General features: G+C 43.0%; 1 protein-coding gene across 1 annotated transcript in view; it reads right to left on the reverse strand.

The window, feature by feature from the left end:
• BMPER (BMP binding endothelial regulator) overlaps window positions 1-23,574 on the reverse strand; it is a gene marked incomplete at both ends in the record, with an annotated part of 235,228 nt that overhangs the window by 167,684 nt on the left and 43,970 nt on the right. The window contains 3 exons of the mRNA XM_080701300.1: window positions 388-470; window positions 5,309-5,399; window positions 8,326-8,408. Of these exons, the coding sequence (XP_080557426.1) occupies window positions 388-470; window positions 5,309-5,399; window positions 8,326-8,408 (257 nt within the window). The remainder of the gene's footprint in view (window positions 1-387; window positions 471-5,308; window positions 5,400-8,325; window positions 8,409-23,574) is intronic.

The following is a 23,574-nucleotide window of genomic DNA, read 5'->3' on the forward strand; positions in this document are numbered from 1 at the left end:
AGGAGGCTGGCGGAGGAAAATCAGCCTCTCCCCTCACTCCTCAGAGCAGCGGTTCTCAGCCAGAAGCAGCTTGGCTCGCCAGGGCATGCCAGGGAAGGTTTGCAGACATTGTTGATCCTACAGCTGGGGTAAAAAGTGCTACTGAAATCTACGGGGTCCAGGCAAAGATGCTGTGAAACACCCCACAATGCAAAAGACAGCTCCCGCCACACACAGAAGTACCCAGCCCAGAGCACCGCAGTGCCACGGCTGAGAAGCCTGCCTCAGATGGGTGAGTTCTTCCTGTGTTTCCAGGAGACAGAGGACGTACGAGTCAGGGCAGATCTTGGAGAAAGCACGCACAGTTGACGCGCTGGTTCACCCTGGTGACACCAGGGCAGGACTCACCACACAGGAACACTTGATACATTTGCTTCCTTCTGGATAAAATTCCTCTCCTTCTCGGTACTGCACGCCTTCAAACACACAGCCTGGAGGCAAAGAGTACAGAGTTAGGGCCACAGGCGGTACTCAACTCAACACGATCCTTCTGTCCACTGCTCAAGGATCTCCCAACTCTGCCTACCAGAGGATCCTCTTTCACCAGCAGAAAAGACTTCTGCATAGCTAAATAAATAAATAAATAAATAAAATGTAGAAAAAGGAATGTAACAGATTGGCATGTTGGCATAGGACCAGAAATCCCAAAGATATCAGAAAACAAAAGACACGGGAACCTGAATCAGCCCAAGAAGAGCAAATGCATTGCAGCGCCCTCTGTTGTAAGCCCCTGGAACTGCATCATGGTTAAGCCGACGTCTGCCAGGGGAGCTCAACCCCAGAAAAGCCAGAACAGGCCCAAAGAAGCCCAAAGGAGAGAACTCAATCCCCCGGTAAAGAGCAATGACACGAAGGGCTGCCGCTCCTCACCCAGGAACTGCACAGCCCCTGCCAGGCCTCCTGTGCCCATGATCCCACCTCACTGTCCCAGTAATCCTACTGTAGGGACTCTGAGCCAGGTACACTGGCACATGCCGCTAATCTCAGTGCTTGGGAGACTGGGCCAGGAGGATTACATGTTCAAAACAAACTAAAACACAAACAAAAAGCGTAGAGACTGTATTCCCTTATTCCCCAGATGAGGAAAACTAGGCTCAGAGTGGAAAGCAATTCGCCAAACTCAGTTCTGAACGGCTCACCACACTGTGCAGAGCGCCAGACACGATGGCCAGAAGGCAGAGGCAGGGCAGCTAGTGCCCCTCCCCACCTGGCAGCGGGTCTTCAGCCCTGCCCTGGATGTGTCAAAGGGACTCTGGCCTCTACCGAGTTCGGCTAATAAAAGGCTCAAACCCCAGGAATCGTCTCCTGGTTAGATAGACATGCAGGAAACCGCCATATTTAAAAAGATGTCACTAGTGACCCAAGGCACAAGCTGCCCAGTAACTGGGCCACACAGCCCATGGAGGACTGTAAGTTAGCAGTCACTTTCCTGGGGACCGTCCTCACAAGGCGCTCGGTCAGGAGAGCTGGGACCTCTTCTCATACTGGGAAGTGCTGGAAACTGAGTAAGGATGGGCAAAAGTCACCAATGAGAAGGCCAGGCGTGGTGGCGCATGCTTGTAATCCCAGCATCCCGGAGGCAGAGACCGGAGGGTCACGGTTCGGGGACAGCCTCTGCTACCTAGCGAGGCACTTCACAACTCAGTGAGACCCCGTTTCAAAAATAAAAGGACTACAAAATAGGGCTGAGCACGCAGCTCAGAGGTAGAATGCCCCTGGGTTCCATCCACAGTACCGCAAAAAAATAAAAAGTCACCAATGAGTAAAATTTAGCAGAGCAGGGTTTTATGAAGGATGGAGAAATAAGTGTTCAAGGTTTGGCAGCTAACACTGTCGCCAGAAGCCAGCAAACTCTCGAAACAGCTGCTTCCTGATGAGGGAAACCAAGAACACCTCCCCTCTGACCCAGACCCTGGCCCTGTCTTTCTTAAAGGGAGATATGGCTCTTTATTCAATGGAAAGATATATAGACAAGCGCTACTGGATCTGAAGTTGAATAACCATGGAAAATTCAACTTTAAAATGCCCTAGGATAAGCTCCTTCGGTGCCACCCGTTGCTGCTCTCGGTGGCGTGGACAGACTTGGTAAGCATGGACCCCCAGCGGCTGTACCGTGGCACTCCTCATCAATGGCAGGCACCTCGCTGTCTTTCTCTAAAGGACTTCCAACAAAATGTCTCCAATTCTTTCATATGTTTGTACCTCCGATTCTATCACACAGATTTCCAGACAGATGAACCACACAATCTACGTTTAACAACTGAAATAAAGGAATTCTCGGTGACAGTTATTTTCAAACCATTCCTGAGCAGAGTCAGATGGAATGGAAGGAGCAGACAACCAAGAATGCCCTGAAATCCGTTGCAGGAAGACGCTGACCACAGAGCGGACATGTTTGTCATTATGCAGAATACCATTCTCTGATCAGTGACAGACACCAATCCTCCTGAATTACCAAGAACCCCTAAGGCTTTCCCTGACTCTCCCTATCTAAACTTGGCTGAGCTTTCCCTCGCAAGGCAAAGGATAATAAAATCTTCTGAGATTTCCAGTTCATACCTCAAACACTGTCCTCTGGAATAAAGGAGAGGGACAAGGTTGGTTCCTGATCTCCTAAAGGAGATTGCAGAGGCTTGACCAGTGTCAGGGGCTAGTGGTGGCACTGGTGCTCACATTATCTCTTCTCGTGGTACGTGGTGGGGCAGGAGACAGAGCGGTGTGGTGGCCAAAAACAGGAGCCAGGTCCCCGCCCCACATTCGGCGCTACTCACTGGTGGCCCTCGGGCAGACCCTCATTCTTACTGGGTCTGACTGCTTCCTGTGTGGACAGTGGACAACACCTCAGCCCTCCCCGGACAGTTGTAAGGACTGGGCGCTATATTATTTGCAACTGTGGAGTTCAGCCATTTCCTTCCTGGGAACTCAACCAAAAAGAGAGAGAAGCAATTGCTCAAATATGAAAACTTCAACTGCCAAAAACAATTCACTCTGCTGTTTGTGTAGCCATGTTTCAAAGGTAGTCTACAATGTGGCTATCTCCCGAGGGAGGGGGCGTCTCACAGGGTGGAAAGTGGGGAGTTTCGAGAGTTTCTTTGCATTACTCTTGTTTCCTGGGGTGTCCATGATTTGGCGGGGGTCTCTGAGTTGATTCTGTATCAATAAAGCAACAGTCTAGTCAACACAAATCAATTCATAGTTAAAAGCTTTGTTTTTATTTATTTATTTATTTACTTACTTACTTATTTATTTGCGGGTCTGGGGATGGAACCCAGGGGCATTCTGCCTCCAAGCTATACCCCCTGCCCTATTTTTTATTGTTTACTTTGAAACCAGGTCTCACTGAGTTGCAAAAGGCCTCACTAAGTAGCTGAGGCTGTCCGTGAACCGTGATCCTCCGGTCTCAGCCTCCCAAATGCTGGGATGACAAGCGTGTGCCACCATGCCCGGCTTAAAACCTTTGTTTTTAAATCTATATGACAATTTTTTTCATTACAATCTTGAGCTTAGCTATATATAGAAATTATCTGATATTCCTGGATCTCACCCTCCAAGATTGACTGATTGATTGATTGGCTTAAGAGATCTTTGGTGCTGAGGCTTGACCTTAGGGGCATTCTACCTTCAAGCTACAACCCCCTGTCCTTTTTCATTTTTTATTTTGAAACAGGATCTCGCTAAGTTGCTAAGGCTAGCCTTGAACCTGCAATCCTCTTGTTTTAGCCTCCCAGGTCCTGGGTTACAGGTGTGCACCACCACACCTGGCTCATCCTCTGGAGATACCAATGGAACGGGCTGGAGACACAGCCTGAGCACCAACCTTTACTTCTTACTTAGAGTTTCCCCGGTGACTTTGAAGTGCAGCCTAGACTAGAGCTACTTACCTAACTTTATAAATGTCCTGTCGACATCTGAGGACACGGCTATGTGATGTTAAACCCACAGGCATTTGGAAGGGAAACATACTTAAACTGTTTGATAGACCCCAAATAATCAGATGATGGAAAGAATCAGCTTGTTTTCAACCCGTTTGGGGCTTTCATATGAGTTTATTTAATAACAAATGTTTTGCAGAAATCCTAGCGTATAGAAGAAGCTGAATGAAGACTTTCCAGAACACAAGAAAGTTTAGAAAGTGCCCGCCCTCATCATTGAAGAGTAAGAAAAGACTAAATTCTTTTTTTTTTAAATTGGTACTGGTGATGGAACCCAGGGGTATTCCACCTCCAAGATATATCCCTAAGCCCTACTTTTGATTTTGAAACAGCATCTCACTAAGTTGTGGAGAGCCTCACTAAGAAGCTGAGGTTGCCCAAGAACCTGAGATCCTCCTTTCTCAGCCTCCCAAGTACTGGGATTACAAGCGTGTGCCACCGCGCCTGGCTAAAAAGACTAAATTGTGGAAAAGGACACGGGTTTATCACCTGGAGGGGAGAGCCTGGTCCTCTCTATAGCACAGCCCATATCTGTGTCATTTCACAGGAAGGTTCAAAGAACAGCACAGCCTTTGGGGAGTAATTTCCTCAGTGAAGAGCAGTAGCTGTGATATCATCGCCAAGCAGGAAAAGCTCTCCGAGAAAACCCCAAACGCAGAACACCTGTCGGAATCCATCAGCTAGTGGCTTAAGAGATCAGTAAAAATCGCTCACCTCAAAATCCCCAGGCTTGTATGAGAGGGCAAGAAAGGATGCAGAAAACCCTTCCCATCCTGTTCAGAAACGTAAGAGGAAACATCCCAGTGCCTGTAAAAGGAAGAGCCCTGCCCTGTCAGAGACGGTGTGGCCTCTGCAAAACAGAGGGTCCGACTTGTCGAACCGCACAGAAAACTGAGAGCAGCGAAACCCCGAGCTCAATGCACCTGGGACACCGCACTCAGCTTTCAGAAAACATCTGGTCACCTCATCACCGTGGCCAGCTCTGGCCAAGGTACTGCAATACAAAGCAGGAAAAAGACATTTCTGGAAGCAAGGGGAAGCCACAGCCTTCCCTTCCAAAGTAAGTGGTACCTGTGGCCCTGTGGAGTGGAAAGCAGGCCTGAGGAAAGCACGTGCCAAGACCTCCAGCACTCTGCCTTCATACGGGGCATGCTGAGGGGAGGGGGCCGACCAGATATTTCCATGCAAAAGGGCTCCTCTAAGCCGTTAAGTACACAGATGGAAAGAGAGGGAAATTCCCGTGTGAGGAGGGCTGGTGATAATCATGCATTCTTGAGCAATTTCAACAGTGTCCTTCTGCCTGAGAGAGCTCCCAGCCTCTGCTTCCGGAACGTTACCTGGACAGGTGGGGCAGCAAGCTTCCAGATGCTCCGAAGGGTTTTTACAATGGACAACACAACGCACTTCAGACTCTGTGATGACGCCTTCCTGCAAAACAGAACATCATCACAAGCAATCACAAGCCCGCCCAGAATTCCTGCTCTTGTGGGGAAGTAATCAAGGCAAGAAAAGAACTCTAAAAAAAAAAAAAAAAAAAAAAAAAAAAAAAACCTATGTTCTAGTTATATAACCAAAGTAATACAAAAACCTATGGCCCAGGGTCAAGTTTCCATCAATATCTGCTCTCCAGATGGAGGACTCAGGTTAGCTCCCAGCATGAATTTCCTGTCTGCGATCTTCATATTTTCCTCTTCCAGTAAGAAATTAAAAGTAGGAAAATAAAGGTAAATTTTTCACTATGGGTATTCCTCCGGTCAGAAGATACAAGAAAGAAGGTAGAATTCAACTCCAACAGAAACTTACTAGATCATTAGACTTGCCGTCATCTGTCTGGCACCTTGCTGCCCCCATTACACACTGGCATCTACCAGGAGCATGTTTAGTGACAGCCTCACTTACTGCTGAGAACCACCCGATGACGTAGTCGTAGTCTCATTTTAGAGGGTAGAAATGAGGTGCAGAGAGGTTAAGTAACTAGTCGGGTGAATGACAAACCCCACATAGCGCCCTGCACTGTCTCCTCTGTGACTGCTTCTGTGCCCTGGGAAAGAGCTTGCCCAGAAAACTCGCAACTGTGTCTGCCATTCTTCGGAGTAACAAGAAGACTTGCCTGACAGGTATAGGCAAATGGTCATTTCCTGCATCCTTTGATGAGCTCTGATTCCCTAAAGAAGGAAGCCAGTGGGCAGAAGTGGGAAGGTGCCCCGATCAGAGCAGCAGCTATTTCTAGCTGCCTCCACAGATCCGTACTTGTCTTCTGCTTCCTAAAGGAGATGGCACCATCACTAGCTAGTGGGGCTTAGGAAGTTCTAAGGAAGAATGAAAGACAAAGTCCACCTTCGGTAGATAACATCCCTTTCCTGGTTCCAGCTCAGTGTCCCCTGATCCCTGCGTGCACGTGTGTTACTGGGGAAGGTGGTGGGGGAAGGTGGAGTTCTACCTCTGAGTTATAATCCCTGCCTTTGCCCCAATTTTGAAATAGGATTTTGTTAAGTTACCACTGGCCTCGAACCCAGGCGCTGGGATTACAGGTATCACTGAGCCCAACTAGCATTTCCTGACTGCTGACAAGCTGCATCAATTCTCAGTGGCCTCTGAGTGGCTAGTGATCAAATATGACAGGCAGTGGGAGCATCAGTGTGAACAACTGATAGTTCAAGGCATCAAAACATTCCCTTCCACTTAGTAGCTTCCATATAATTTAAACAATGTCTTCATTTAAAGGCAAAATGTACAACAGTGCCCCAGTCCAAGCAACCTGAGAATCTGTAAGACCTGCCATCGTTTTAGACAAATGTTATACTGAACTCCAAAAGGCAAGAGTTCATCTTGTTTAACAGACATTGCGAGCATGGTTTTCAGAGGTCCCCAACTGAGGAGTGGAAATTTCAAGGGTCAAGAGACACGGGAGAGGCAGAGTGGAGAAAATTTTCGGAGGACTGTGGGCTTTCGGTGTTATTAAAACTCAATGCTCTTTGTACCACAAAGCTGATTGGATTTATAATCTAGAGTGAAATTCAACAAATACAGCTGGGCACGGTGGTGCACACCTGTATCCCCAGTATTTGGGAGACTGAGACAGAAGGACCCAAAGTTCAAGGTCAGCCTCTGCAACTCAGCAAGACTCTCCGTGACCTAGAAAATCCCTGTTTCAAAATAAAAAATAAGAAGTAAAGGGCCAGGGATGCGCAGGGCCACGGTGGGCATAAAGTAAGAAGATGACTACATACAATTCAGATTTCAGTAAACTAAGTGTCCATATGCTTGAGATTAGATTCGAGAGAAATATGGATCATATTTACCTTTCAATCTCCTTTAAATGCAAATGCATATCTTGAGGTGATGAAATGAGGTTTGGGATAAAATGATTTTACATCACCTTCTCTACAGAGAATAATTTTTTAAGTTACATTAAAATTAGATGAACATTGTTTTTTGAGTTCTATAGAACAGAGTATTTCTACAGAAATAGAAAAAAAGCTTGAAATTGCAGGTTTCATATTTCTCCTTTGGTTCATCATGCTGTTTTTTTGTTTTGTTTTTGTTTTTGTTTTTGTTTTTTTACCTGTAGGGATTGCCTGTGAAATTGCTGCTCTTTCTGAAATTCAGCAAGGATCAGCTGTAGCGAGCTCCTTAATTGCTGAACTAGTGGCTTTTAAATTTGCCAGGTTGAAGCCAGGCGAGGTGGGGAACACATGTAATTCCAGTACTTGGGAGGCTGAGACAGGAGGAGTGCAGGTTTAAGACCAGCCTCAGCAAGTAGTGAGATTCTCACCAACCTAGGGAGACCCTATTTTAAATTAAAAAGTTCAAAGGGTTGGGATGATATCTCAGAGACAGTGTCCCTGTGTTCAATTCTCAGTATCAAAAATAGTTTTTTTGTTGTTTGTTTGTTTGGTCAGATTGAAATCATTTACAGTGCATACATGCCTCAGTTTAATATAGTTTGTAGATTGGATCTGGTTCAAAATCTATCTAAATCAAAGAAAGAAAGCATAGCTCCTCCAACAAGACCGCTTTTCTGCTTACAGGAGCTCGTGTTTTGCTCGAACATCATTTCACAGGAAGATATGAACTGTTCCCAAGGCCATACGTATCTTACCGGAGAGTTTCCAAACAAAACTTAACAATGGTGGATGGTTCCATCGTGTGTTTTTAGAGACGCATCCTACGCAGCATCTATCCTGCACCTGTCTCGTCAAGGCGAATGTCACAATAAATACTTACAAGGATGCAGCTGGTTTTTCATTTGTTTCTCATTTTTATTTATCCTTTTTGGTTTTTTCCCCTGTGTTAGCTGAAAGAGGCAGCTGAAGAGGATTCTCTTTGTGTAGAGTAAAATAGCCGGGTTTACCTGGCACTGGCGCAGGACACAGGGCTCATCTGGGCTCTGCCATTTGAAAGAGCTGTTGTAAGTACGTCCTTCATAGGTACAACCTAGACAGGAGACACAGGACGGAGAAGAAAGGCCAAGAATGAGTGTGTGCTCCCTTCATCTTTTTGAGCCTAATAAGTTATGTCTTTTATTGTAAGGCAAGATGAACCATCACAGGAACTGAGGATCCTTGGCTATTATACCCCAAAACACACCTAAGCCTTCTAATATCCATTTGCCATTCACTAAGGTTGTTTGACTATTGAATCTATTAATCTCATGGACTATATTTGCAGGTGAAAAATGTCTCTGAATTTCTGTTGTACGTATTAAGAAGGTAAAAACCATAGATTGATTAATTCTTGACCAAAATGTACAACATTGTGATTTTATTCATGCTTAATGAAGCTTGAGAAGTATCAGAGCCGAAAATACCACTAAGAAGAAAGAACTTACATGAGACGAAATGAATTCAAATTGCTGAAGATTAAGAAGATAGCCTAAGTGAAGGCACAGTGGTCCATGTCGGTAATACCAGTACTTGGGAGGCTGAGAAAGGAGGATTGCAGGTTCAAGGTGAACGTGCGGAAATTTAGTGAGACCCTGTTTCAAAATCTGAAAAGGACTGAGAGTGCATGCTTAGAGGTAGAACACCCCTGGAAGGAAAAAGAGAAGGAGAAAGAGGAGAAGGAGGAGAAGAGAGTTTAAAACAGGGTAGGAAATAAAAGCAGATTAAACTAACAGAATTGATTGCAAAATTCTATACCTAAAACTCCTGAAGACCTTCCAAGACTTACCTCCCAACTCTAAGATTTGATTTGTTATGATTTCCTATTGCACTTTTATTTTACTCTTCTATAATAAATTAGATCAAACAAATCTGAAACTAACGATGTATGAATTATCATGTTATTCACTGGCCAAAATAAGTCATACTTAGAAGCCAAAGCCCAACGATCCTCAAAAAAGAAAACAAGCCTGTAAGCTTAAGTCCATGGAGAAAGAACCAAAGAAATAATGTTGTGAAGACTAGGGCCTCAGCCAGGTGCACGATTGTAGTCCCAGTGCTTGGGAGGCTGAGACAGGAGCATTAAAGGTTCACGGCCAGCCTCAGCTACCTAGTGAGGCCCTCCACAACTTAGTGAGCCCCTGTTTCAAAATAAAGAATAAAAAATAAGGCTGAGAATGTATGTTGGAGGTAGAATGCCCCTGGGTTCCATTCCCAGAACTGCGATTAAAAAAAAAGAATAGGACCTCAATCTTGATTTAGTTTATACAAATAACACCCTCCGTCCTGTGGGTTTCATGTTCTGGGAAGATATAACTGGCTGTGTCTACAGTTATTGTATTTTTTTTTTTTTTTTGGTGGTACTGGGGGTGGAACTCAGAGGCTTTCTACCTCCGAGCTATACTCCCAGACCTTTTTTTATGTATTTTATTTGGAAACAGGGTCTCACTAAGTTGCTGAGAGCCTCACTAAGTATCTGAGGCTGGCTTCGAACCCGTGCGATCCTCCTGTCTCAGCCTCCCAAGTGCGGGGATTACAAGCGTGTGCCACCACGCCCGGCGTTATTGTATCTTTTAGGAGCATACCAGGCAGAGAGATTTACCAATAATAGTCTAGAACGGTATGATAGAACAGGATATAATGCGATCCAATACAACACAACACAATACAATACAATACAACACAATACAATGCAATCCAATCCAATCAATAAATAAGTCTGGAATACTCAACTACAGAAGCAAGAACACACAGTGGAATAATGCAGAAATAAAAGGGCCCTCCTCTCTGCTGTAATGAAAGACTTCTGGCTAGCTAATCAACTTCAATTCCTGTATGCTTATCTTCTCCAAGACACTTTGAGAAAAGATTCCTCTTTTCCATGTGTTCTTTTAGGTAGTACTGTGTTTAAAAAAAAATACAACAGAAATTCAGAGAAATGATGTAAATTCCCAAAGAATTATGAACGACTGAAAAGAGCTCAGTAGTACTCGGCTCTCTAGTTCCTACAAATCAAATCACTAAAATACACAGCTGATTGGAAACATTAGGGAAATGCTCTCGCTATATATTTTTTAATTTCCTTTACATGAAGTGTTACAAGAGATAATGTATTCAAACACAGGAAACTTTAGCATGCTACAAATACTTAGGCCAAACCAAGGATGAATACAGTAAATTTTCAACAATGGAAACCAATATAAAACAATTTGGGCTAGCATAAATCTTACAGAGCAAACACACTTATAACCGACGTGCTCTGTGCGTGTCTGATCCGCTAACACAGACTCACTCGGATAATAAATAACTTGTTCAGAGAGATGGAGGCGGGGAAATGAGAGGACCAAATCCAATTCATGCTAAGTCCAAGTAAATACGAAATGCCTGCCAAGTCAGCCAGCGAAGTTTCCGAATGTTATATATTTTCATCATGCGGATTAAAAATCGTAAAGAAAGGGTGATTTTTTGCTGCTAATAGGGCAGGCAAAGATCTTGCCTTTTTACTTAGGAGGAAATATAGGACCAACCCCACACAGGCCAGGGAGGACGTGCAGGCCAAGAGATCTTTCTTAAAAAGTGCCAGGTCATGTGCAGAGGGCTTCTGGGAGTAGCACAGGGCTCTAGGTCCTATTCCATTCTAAGTGGGATAAAGGAACTAGAACAAATGGTCTGTGGTGCAGGGAACTCAGCAGTGTATTCGGCTTCAAGTAACTGTTGGAAGCCTTGTTTCTCCATCCTATTTTAATATGTACAGAAAAGTTGGGCAAAATACTGGAAAATCAGCCTAAGGTCAGATGTGAAGTGCTTCATTTTTCTTAACTACCATCGTTCACGTGTCAGTCCACCCTATGTGGGTCCCTCTAACAGATTTCTCCAAAGGATGGATGAACCTGAACGACTGCTAGATTAATAAAAAAAAAAAACACCTGTGAAAATCTCTTTGGCTAATAGAGCTCATATTTTTTCTTCCTCCCCTGAACTCACTAGCATCAGTTAGTGGTGGAGACTTTAGTATAGCAGGCATTAAAGCAGATTTCAGAGTAAGGGCTCTTGGAAATAGAAGAACTAAAGAAACAATATGCTCACCTCTTTAGGTTCTTGTTCAAAGATAAACATGTTATCTTAGTTTAATACAGTATCTCAAGCTATTTGAAAACAGACAACCAAGGAGAACTGTGCGTGTGCGTGTGTGTGTGTGTGTGTGTGTGTGTGTGTGTGTGTGTATACTCAAGAAATAAATGAACTCTTATTTTCTATAAGATAAATTTCTTTAGAGTAAATTATATTGATATAGATATATAGATATATATATATAGATATTGATATAGAGTAAACTCTATATTCTTTAGAGTAAATTACATCATGCTGCTAATAGGGTACACAGGCAATACCTTGCCTCTCCTCTTTAAGCCCCAGAGGCAAAATCTACTATCTCTTACTGGCCTCAGTAGAAGGAGGCAAGGGAAGTTTTCCATCATACAACCAGGCAGTGCTTCTCCTACTGCCTCTAGTGAAAAACTGTTTTGTTTTGCTTCTGTTTTTCCAATGCAGCTGGGCATGGTGGTGCAGATCTGTAATCCTGGCACTTGGGAGACTGAGACAGGAGGATCACAGGTTCAAAGACAACCTCAGCAACCTAGTGAGACCTTGTTTAATACAAATGACTTTGTAGAAAAACTGAATTTAAAAGATGATACAAATGGCATAATTTTGTTCTTCTGCATGGCTGAGCAAATCTCCACTGTGCGTACCCACCACACGTTCCTTATGCCCATTCATCTGCCGACAGACACCTCGGCGTGTTCCATAGTTGGCTGCTGTGGACTGCACTGCCTGGGCCGCATGCATGAATGGCTATAGTGTTCTGACTAAGTCTTTGGGGAAGATGCCAAAGACTTGCATAGCGTGATCATATGGTAGCTCCATCCCTGGCCTTCTGAGGAGCCTCCATACTCATCTGTATAATGGCGATCTAATCTGTAACCCCGCCAACAACATATAAGAGTTCCTACTTCCCCACATTCTTGCCAGCATTTACTATTATTTGTACTCTTGATGACTGCCAATCTAACCAGGGTTAGATGGAATCTCAGTGTGTTTGTTTCACTTTGAACCTCACTATGATGTATACTTCCAATGCACCAATAAAAGTACAAAAACAAGTAAAACAGACTATGCAAATAATACAATATTACGTGTAATAGGCCTATATTCTCAATTTATATTTTAAAAATTCTACTTGCTTAGCCTCCGTTTCTGTGCTTGCTGTAGACCAACCTCATTCTGAGTATCACTGGATTGGGGAGATACCATGAGAATGATAAACAGCCCTCAAAACAATACGAATTGTTCACGCTCAATGTTTAGACTTGAAGGCGAGCTTATACATAACATAGCTTATCTCCATTTTCCAGATGAGAAATTTCACACAGAAAGATGAAAGTGGCTTGCTCCACATTCAAGAGAATTAGGTCTGAAAATGACACTAGAATCTAGGTTCTGTGTGAAACATCAGAACATCTACACACCCAAGACTAAAATGGAGGACTGTTTTGCACCGAGGATTTAATGGCCCAAGGGGAAAAAGCCAACATTGTTCTTATAAAACTAAATGATAGCAGACCCAGAAACTAAATGTAAGAGTAAATGGGATAGGTAGAAGAATGGTTAGGTAAAAACATAAAAACCAGTAATGTAGCTTTTCCTTTTTTCTTAAAAAAAATTTATATATATATATATATATATATATATATATATATATATATATATATATTCTGTATGATTTCCAAGCTATACCCCCAGCCCTATTTTTTATTCTTTATTTTGAAACAATGTCTCACTGAGTTGCAAAGGGCCTCACTAAGTAGGTGAGACTGTCTGCAAATCAAAATCCTCCTGTCTCAGCCTCCCAAATGCTGGGATAACAAGCGTGTGCCACCATGCCTGGATTTAAGTATATTTAAATAAACTTTCTACAAGGAAATTTGTAAACATTCATTCACTTTCTTCTGCTAAAACGAGCCTTTGAGATCCCACAAGATTCAGTAAAATCATCAGTACTACAGAAGTAGGAAGGAGTTCTTTTCTGATAAAACTACAATATAATTAAACCAATAGTTCCCAACCAAGGACAATTTAACCTTCCTTCCCTACCCCCACTCAGGAACTTTTTGGCAATAGGAGACATTTTTGGCTGTCACAAGTGGGGGATGCGGGATGCTCCAGGAATCTAGTGAGCTGCTAGGGGTGCAGCTAGACCCTCTACAAAGGACAGGAAAGAATTAACCAGGCTAAGATGTCAGTTGTGCCAAGGCTGGGAATCCCTGATTTAAACCATCACGCAGAGCTCAATCGTTTTCTTTGTGTGAAAAATGAGCTTAAATTAGTTTCACTTTCCTTTTGTATATATTTCGCCTCTTTTCATACCAAATATTTTGAGGGTGAAGAACTTCATAATATTTTAACATGCATTCTCTTGTAGAAAAGCCATGCCTGGTCCACCAGTCAACTCAGAAAACACGGAAAAATGGAGACAGGAAGAATAGGAATTAATTGAATCCATAGCTAAGCAAAAAGACTCATTTTTCCTATTAATTGTAACCTTTTTTGCAGTAGCCACATTACCCCAAGGGAGAGAGGATACCACACATTTCTATCATTCTGTTGTTAAAATAACTGTTAAGAATCATCAAGACCATTTAAAAAAATGTCACTGGCCTACTTGCAAGCCCCAGATGCGCCTAGCTTCACCCCCTTCAATCTAAATGCTCTTACTCATCATGCCAACATGAGCCCCAGAGCAGAGACAGGGATCCTGCCATCACCGACAACTCACTCAGGTACCCTAGGCCTTCACAATGTGGCTCCATCCTAGATTCTGAGTACTTTCTCCTCATCCCTAGAACTCCATCATGGTCCTGGGGCTGCTTTCACAGTGAACTGCATGCATTCCGCAGCCTCAACCAAGGCAATCTGGCTCTGCGGGATGGCATCTGCCTCCCAGTGCAACTTGCCCTCTCTGCCTGCAGTTTCCTTTGAGCACCCATCAAAGGGTGTTCAGTCTGTAAGTCATGGACCCTCTCTGTGGCCTGCTGACCATGCTTTCCTCTTCAGCTCTCACTGTGTGTGTGTGTGTGTGTGTGTGTGTGTGTGTGTGTGTGTGTTACTGGAGCTTAACCCAAGGAGCATTCTACCTCCGAGCTACACACCCCCAGTCCTATTTTATTCTTTATTTTGAAGCAAGATCTCCCTAAATTGCAGAGGGCCTCCCAATTTGCTGAGAATGGCCACCAACCTGTACCCTCCTGTCTCAGCTTCCGGAGTATGGGATCACAGGTGTGCTATGCATCGCCACCCCTGACTGGGTGTTTCTCACCTGGACTGTCATTACAGCAGGCTGATAAAGGAGACCTTTTGCAAGCCATGCACCCTTCTCCACAGCTGCCAGTGTGTGCTCTTTCAAGTATAGACTTTACTATGTCGTTTGCATACTTGAACTATCTCTCTTTCTCTCTCTTCTCTCCTCTCTCTCTCTCTCTCTCTCTCTCTCTCTCTCTCTCTCTCTCTCTCTCTCTCTCTCTCTCCCTCCCTCCCTCCCTCCCTCCCTTCCTCCCTCCCTCTGTGACCTACTTGCATGGCTTAACCTACATACCGACCTGAACTCTTCTTCTCCACACCATCTGGATCTGAGTCTCCAGAAATCAGAGGTATAAAAGGAATCTAATGTGCAGCCAGGACTGCAAACCACTGGCCTTCACTCTAAAATTAAAACCTCTTGGTGTACACAGTCCTGTGATGGCATCCGTGAGGGGAAGGTTCCAGGATCCCTGAGGAGACCAATATCCACAGATGCTCAGGCCCCTTGTAAAATGTGGTGCAGCGCGTGCATATGCTCGTTATACCCTCATCTCTCATACGTTGTATCTTCTCTAGTTTACTTAACAGTACCTAATACAAACCGAAAGCTAGGTCGATAGTTATTATACTATATTTTTAGAGAACAATGACAAGAAAAAAGTATGTATGTGTTCAGTAAAGATGCAATTTTTTTTCATATATCTTCAACCTGCAGTTACTTGGATCCACGTGTGTGGAGCCCAGGATGCACGTGGCTGTGTCCGCAGCTCCCCGGCCTGGCCCTCACTCGCCTCTTCACCTTCTTTTCCTCTCTGCCAAGTCCACTCTCCCTGCACCGCACACAAGCTGCACTTGGGATCCCTCCACACATGGCATGAAGACCTCGCCCTGTGATTTTGCACCTGCAGATCTTTTTTTGAAAAACTCAAATCGGGCCTGTGGCCTCCATCCTGTCATTCCACATGGATGCACAGGTCACCCAGGCTCCCCACCCGGCCTGCCCCGCTCATGCTGCAAGACACAGCTGAAGGTCAGTCTCTAAAAAGCCATGCTTGGAACGTCCCCACTCCCGTGTGCTCCAAGTACAACCTGGATGTCCAAGTCCCTTACAGTACTTTCTATGTAGCAGGTGCTTTAAAAATGTTTAATTTCTCTAGTAACAAACAGTAAGCACCAGCATACAGCTATTCCTGCAGACCACAGGGATAGGAGATAGAAAAGAGGATATTTTCTGGAGCTCCTGTCTTCCCCCATGGGCACATGGAGCCAATCGATCTCACCTCCAATAAACCAAAAATCATTTCTGGAGTGATATGGGTGAGTTAATTTTCAATAAGGTGCCTTTTTTTCCCCAAAATCCACCTTGGTCCCCCAAATTACTGGTTTATTCTCAGTTGTGATTGTGTTGCTGGTGTTTATTTGTCAGGTTTTTTGTTTGTTTTGTTTGATGAGCATTTAGTCTACTTAAATTAACCCAAAATTTTGAGTTCTGAGGTCAGTTCATGCCGTACGACGTGAGGGGAGACAGCAGACAGGTCTGCCATTCTTTGTAGCTTCCAGGCCCCCTAATAGGCAACCCCTGGCCCCTGGACTTGGTCAATAAACCCCCAATTCTCCAAGCCCAACACAAGTGTTATAATGAACCACTTTTCAGATACTGTTCTCCAAAAACATATGGAAGTACAATCAGAAGGGATAAGCATAAAATCTGACTAGCCATTCGAGGGCTTAAATTGTGTCCTTAAGAGTTCATTTAAAGCAGGCTTTTATTACTCTTCAAGGCTGTACCTACCATGAATCCTGCAGGCAATTTTGCTCATTTTTGGCTAATGGGAATTTTATAGCCAAACCATTTCCTCGATCCCAAGAGAAGTCAGACTCGTGAACTGAGTTCTTAGAGAGTACTGCGTGCCCCTCGCCACATTCTTTTCATAGCTTTTTTTGTTTTGTAATCTAAGTAAGAATTCAACATACGATGGAAATGGAATAATGAACAATAGAATAAAAAATGGTATAAAGCTATTTTACTTAACTTTTGATGATGTTTTATGAATAAAATCCTCAATACATAGAAATATATCCCATGCATACAATAAGTTACTTGCCAGTTCAGCCCACTTCACCAGTATAAAGGGGCACGAGCCCTCCAAGTGGCCTGCCTGGATCTCTGATCTGTGTTTCTGAGAGACTATAAAGTGATGGAATTGTGACTACAGTCTCACAACTTTATAGTAGTTTATTATATATAATATCTGACATTGATACTGGTAAAATAGATTCTATGAACTACACAAAGGGGACTTCTATTTAATAAAACACGATTTTAAACTTTTTCTATAATTAATACAATAAAGGTAAAATGCAATGCATTAAGGCAGAAAAACAATGACAGCAACTGTGGGCCACACCCCCATCATCCTCGCCCTTGATCTGTTCTGGCCATAAGCAGTTCTAAACATGAGAGCGTGCTTTCCTTCCTCTGGGCTGAATCACACTGCGGCAACCATTCTACCCTCAGCAGCCCATTGTCAAATAGCCGCATCCCCTGCTTCTCACCAGGCAGAGGGGACAGGACCAAGCTGAGCTCACACTGAGCAGACATGAGGAGTAGCAGTACTACACCAGGAGAGACTGCCCTGGGGAGCCATCACACTGAGTTTCTAATGTGGACAGGAAAGTGTCAGTAAGGAGTGCTCCCAAAGATGAGTTCCAAAAACACTGTTTTTAAAATTATTACATTAAAAATCCTCCAACAAGAAAAAGGGGGAAAAGAGAGAACATTAAAACCCTTGCATAATTATTACATTGTCCTTGCAATTTTCACCTGAGATTACATTTTTTCTTATAAAAAGAAGCATGGAACAGTCGACATTTTACCCCCAGACTTTAAAAATGAGGAAACCGAGGCTGAGAAGAGTGAATTACTCTGTCCCGGTCACACAGCTGCTTTTTCTCTCTTATTCCAAAACCCACAAACTACATGAGTTCTTCCAGGCACAGCAAAAGAAAGCAGAAAGTGGTAGCTTCCATCCTAAAACTAATGACCCAGAGAAGACGACACGTGTCTCTCAGTGGTACTTTAACATGATGCTCCAGGGATGCCTCAAAGCCAGGATTATAGGGAAGAGGCAGGGTTTGCAGCTGGAGTGGAAAGATCTGAATTTGTGGATTTTCATTTAAATTCTGTTGGAAATGTCTGTAGGTCTAGCCACCAACCATGCTATGCTTCAGGCCTTTAGACATTAGGAAGCAACGAATAAAAAGAACTCAAAGGATCGCATTCAAACATCTAAGGTCTAATCCATGCATCTTTCAAAAGCGGAACATGTTTCACAGTTTGGAGTGCATGGTAGCAGCCTAAGAGAATAAAATTTATTTGAAGACAGCAAAATAAATGCCAGCCTCATAGGATGAACAATAGATATATCTGTATGATAGATACAGACAAAAAGCTACGCGTGGAATCCTGCTTCCCTGAAGTAACTCCAAGCACCAGTGAATATCCCTTTGACGAATATAAAGAAAAATGAGTTACATATAACACACATGCGAAATAACATTTGTGTAACTTATCTATTGCTTTACGTGGTTTTTATACTTTGGGAAGCATGTTACATGATGTAACTTTTATATCTGATTAAATAGGGTGTTCGGGGCCCATTCAGGAAGAAAACTGTCAGAAATAGTCCACTATTGCCCTTTTGCTTTTTTATTTTAAAATAATTATGGATTCACAGCCAGGCACGGTGACACATGCCTACAGTTCAAGTACTTGAGAGGCTGAGACAGGAGGCTCACAAGTTCAAGGCTAACCTCAGCAACTTAGTGAGCTCTCAGCAACTTAATGAGAGCCTGTTTCCAAATAAAGAATAAAATAAGGCTGGTTGTGTAGCTTGGGGTTAGAATGCCTCTGGGTTCAATCTCCCCAGCACTACAAAACACATAAATAAATACGACGATGATGATGATGATGATGATGGTGATGAATTTGCCAAAAGGTACAAACAAATATACAGGGAGGGTCCAGAAGCCTTCATCCAATCAATGTTGACATCTTATATAACCACTTTACAAGATCAAAACCAGGAAAAGACATTGGTGCCGTATACAGAGCTTAGTCGTTTTTTTAACAGTTACACACATGCTTGTGTGTATGCACATGTGTGTGCTTTAGTTCAGCTTTATCATTCGTGGATTCTTGCAACCAGCTGGCTTACAGCAGTGTACTAGCACCATGAGGCTCCCTTGGGCTAGTCCTTTATAGCCACACTTCCCTCCCTAACCCCTGGCAACCTCTAATCAACTCTCCATGACTAGAACTTTGTTCTTCAGGAATGTTCTATTAAAGGAATCACATAGTATACAGCCTTTGGAAACTGACTGTTCCTAGAATAATTCTTTGGGGCTCCATCCAAGCTGTTGCACAGATCAATGACTTGTCCCTTCTTATGGCTGAGCAGCATTCCCTGGTATGGATATACCACAGCTTGTTTACCCAATGAATGACATCTGGTTGTTTCTAGGTTTTTTCTTTCTTATTATAACTAAAGCTGCTATGAACATTTGTGTACAAGATTTTGTATGAACACAGATTTTTGTTTCACTAGTATAAATACTCAAGAATGTCATTACTGGGTCACACGGTGGTGTCTAATTGTTTTAAGAAGCTGCCATACTGACTTCAAGAATGACTGAAGCATTCGGCATTTTCACCAACTATCTCTAGAGATTTCCATATCTCACTCAGCATTTGGTCAGAGGTCTTTTGTTTGTTTGTTTTGGGAATTTTTGTTTCATTTTAGCCATTTTGGTAGTGAACAGTGAGAGTCATTGTGGTTTGGGTTTGCGTCTTCCGGAAAGCTGATGATGTTGACATCTTTCATGTGCTTAATTGCCATTTGCATATACTTTGATGAGCTGTCTCTTTTTTGTTGTTGTTCTGTTCACAAAATTTTCTACAGAGCAAAGGTGTCTTATACTGAATAGGTCTAAGTCATAATTTTTTTCCTTTTTATCAACAGTCCTTTTAGTATCAAGTCTGAATGAAAGATTTTGCCCAACCGTTGGTGTAAAATATTTTATTGTACATGATTTTTTTATATTTTTATAGTTTTGCATTTCACATTCAAGTCTGTGGTCAATTTTGAAATGATTTTTATACAATGTGTAAGGTATGGCTTTTTTAAATTATTGATCTACTTCTCTATAAATATCTGATTGTTCCAGCACCATGTGTTGAAAATGTTAGCCTTCGTCCACTAAATTGCTTTGGTACCTTGGTGAAAACGCAGCTGGGCATACCTGTGTCTTTTTCTGGGTTCTATCATCCGCTCCACTGACCTACGTGCCTGTCCCTCTGCCTGTACTATGCTGTGTTTAGCACTGTAGCTATATACAAGTAAACTGATTCCTTTCTCTTTATTCTCATTTTTCAGAATTAGTTCAGCTATTCTAGATCCTTTGCCTTTTTATACAAATTTCAGAATAAGCTTGTCTATATCTGCAAAATACCTCTGTTGGGCTGCCCCTTTTCACACCATTTCAAACACTGTCTCTGTGGGAAATGGGAGTTGAATCCACACACCATTCAGGAGCCTCTCCCACCCCAGGAATGGAGCCTGCCTGTGTCTGCCAAGCACCGCCCAGTGCTGGGGAGCGTTTGTCAAAGGGCAGTCCAGGGCTGCAAGGGCATCCCAGGGAGAGGGTGGCCTGTGAAGTCTGAGCTCCTGCAATTCATCTTCTTCCTCTTACCTGTTGCCTCCTGCTCCTGGCTCTTTTCTGCAGAGTTTGAGCTAAGCCACCTTTGCTTGAGATGTGGTCAGAACAGAACGTGCGGCAAACAGAAGAGAAATCTGATTAAACAACTCAACATGTCCATACAGACTCTGGGGGCCATGTGTGGTCCCCCCCAAACACCACGCCACAAAGTGCCAAGGGGGGTCAGGTCTTTGTTAAATTTGAGACATAGATATACAAAGGCATTAAAAAGAAAAATTTACCCATTTAGAAACAGGACAAAATTGATAAATACTGTGGCCAAGAACCAAAGAAAAGACAAATACTAGGCAAAAAAAAAAAAAAAAAAGCAGCGCCCAACTCCTGTGATCACACTTGGAGGAGTGGGGGAGACCTCTGCACAGGAAGCCCCCTCCTTACACTCGCCAGAGCAGAGGAGCCTTTCAGGAGCTGGACCACAAACCTCCTGCACTTCCAAATCTGATTTAAATTGATATCTGGATTTTAGCTTTCTGACAAAGGCGTATCCTTTTAAATTGTATTTTTTTTAAGTGACATTTGTTAAAAATGAAGAAAAATATCAAACACTTGGCATTAGCCAGTGCTGTGCTGCTAATAGTTAATAGCTGGCTCTTTAAGGGAACACAACACTGAATTTTTGGGTTCTGATTTCCAAGGTATAAGTATTCCCACCACAGTATATTTCAAGCTAATAATGTGTTGTTGCTGAGCACCCGAGTTGGGAAGATAAGCACCCCAGCATACAGAAATACATATATAATGTATTTCTCATTTTCATATATAATGAGCATCTAAAAATCCAAAATCTGAAACTTTTTGAACACCAATGTGATGTCACAAGGAGCAATCCCACACCACGAAACTTTGTTCCATGCATAAAATAATTTAAAGTACCACGTAAAATTATCTTTAGGCTATGTGTATAAGGTATATAATGAAATATAAATTATTTTCTCATTCAGATTCCAGTCCCATCCTTGAGCTATCTTCTATCTATTAAAAATTCCAAAATCTAAAAAAAGCTTTCAGATAAGAGATATACAAGCTTTTAGATAAGGGATATACACACTGTAGTCATTGATTCATTGAGGCCTTGGAACTACATCCCCGGCCCTATTTTACGGTTTTCTTTGACACAGGGTTTCACTATGCTGCCATGCACTGGCTTAAGGCTGTGACCCCCCCACTTGATTCTCTCAAGTGCTCGGATTACAGACCTGTCCTATGGTGGCTGGATGTAACCTGTATTTATCTTAACATTACATGCCATTGGCTTCGTAAAACATTTTATCTTCTTAACAGGAGAATATGAATAGTTGGCCGAAGTTCAGGGTGTTTTACGAGCATCAGAGGTCCTGCTGTTTGTTCCATATACCCAGATAAAATATACGCAAGAATAATAATGGTCATATCACTTCAGTTATTACATTGTTTCTGGTCCTATTCTCCTAAATCTGGTATTCAAAGACATAATTTGACCAGGAGAATATGTATTCCAAGATTAAGAATATAGGTGCCCAGTAAAAACCACCCCAAGGTCCATTAATGAATGAATGGGAAAACAAAATGTAATATATGCACACAATGGACTGTCTTTTCGCCTTCTAAGGGGTGAAATTATGATACAAGTCTACAGCATAGGAAGACCTTAAAAATATTATGCTAAGTAAAAATAAGCCAGGCACAAAAAGAAAGATAAGTTTTCCCTCATATGAAGTACCTAGGATAGACAAATTCACAGAAACGGGAAGTAGAATAGAGTTACCTGAGGTTTGAGGAAGAGGGAAGGTTACTGTTTAATGGATTCAGAGTTTCAGCTTGGGATGGTAAAGAAGTTCCTGAAACAGACTGTGGTGATGGCTGTACCACATTCCTGAATGCACTTAACTACACAGAATTGAGACTTACACACCAAGTGTTGTGTGCATGTGTACCTCAGTTTGATGAATGATTATAATGCATCAATAAGGGTAAAAATGGATAAAATGGTCAGCTTTATGTTATGTGTGTTTTGGTAGAATAAAAAAAAAAAAAAGCATATACCCAGGTGTGGAGGCGCACACCTATCACCGCACCAGTTCATGATAACTTAGCTAGATCCTGTTTTACTTTTTTTTTTTTTTTTTCAGTACCGGGTATGGAACCCAGGGGCATTCTACCTCTGAGCTACACCACCAGCCCTTTTTTATTCTTTATTTTGAAACAGGTTCCCACTGAGTTGCTGAGAGCCTCACTAAGTAGCTGAGGCTGTCTGCGAACTGTGATCCTCCTGTCTCAGCCTCCCAAAAGCATGCACCACCCCTTCTGGCTTATATTTTTTAAAGGATTAAAAGGGTTGGGAGTGGAGCTCAGAGGTAAAACACCCCTGAGTTTAACCTGTAGTATCACTCCCCAAAAAGAATACAGATTCATGAGTCGGCTCATTGGAGATTGTCACCCTTATGGTCTGGAGTGGGGCTCAGGAATCTTAATATTTCAGAAGCAGCTCTGGAAACTTTGACGTAGAAGCAGGTTTGGGGCCCATGAACCTAGTCTAGCTTCTACATTTCCAAAGAAGAGGAAATTAAGTTTAGAAAGAAATGGTTTAACCAAAGTCAAGAACTCTGAGTGGCAGAGTCAGGAATTAATTCTCCATCTCATTCTAAGATCTGGACCATTTTTCACTCCATTCTTCAAATAGCAGAATCTTTATGAGTCTTCTCCAATCCACAGGCCATAAGGCACAGAAGGGCCTTGTTCAGATGCCTAGAAATATGGAAATATTACCCCGGCTTCTGCAGTTAGCACCTCGGTGTGGCCCCTCGAGGTTTGAAGTTGATGTCCTTGTTTGCGCCGTCACCGCCTCTTCGGGGTGGCCATACCACAGTCCCCAGAGACCAAGAGAGGAAAAACTCAAAGTACAGGTTGAGAGAATGCCCAGACATTCCTGGGCAGTCAGAGAGCCGCCTCGTGGGCTCAGCGTCAGCCAGCCAGTGCCCAAGCATGTCTGCAGATAAACATCTTCAGCCCTCTCCTGAAAACAGAAGGAGCTGGCTCTGGCGTAAATAAGCTCATCACACATGAAGGAGGCGCCGAGTTCGTGAGCATACCCATGCACTGGGTTCACC

This window comes from Muscardinus avellanarius (assembly GCF_963383645.1).
Source record: "Muscardinus avellanarius genome assembly, chromosome: 9".
Lineage (NCBI taxonomy): Eukaryota > Metazoa > Chordata > Mammalia > Rodentia > Gliridae > Muscardinus > Muscardinus avellanarius.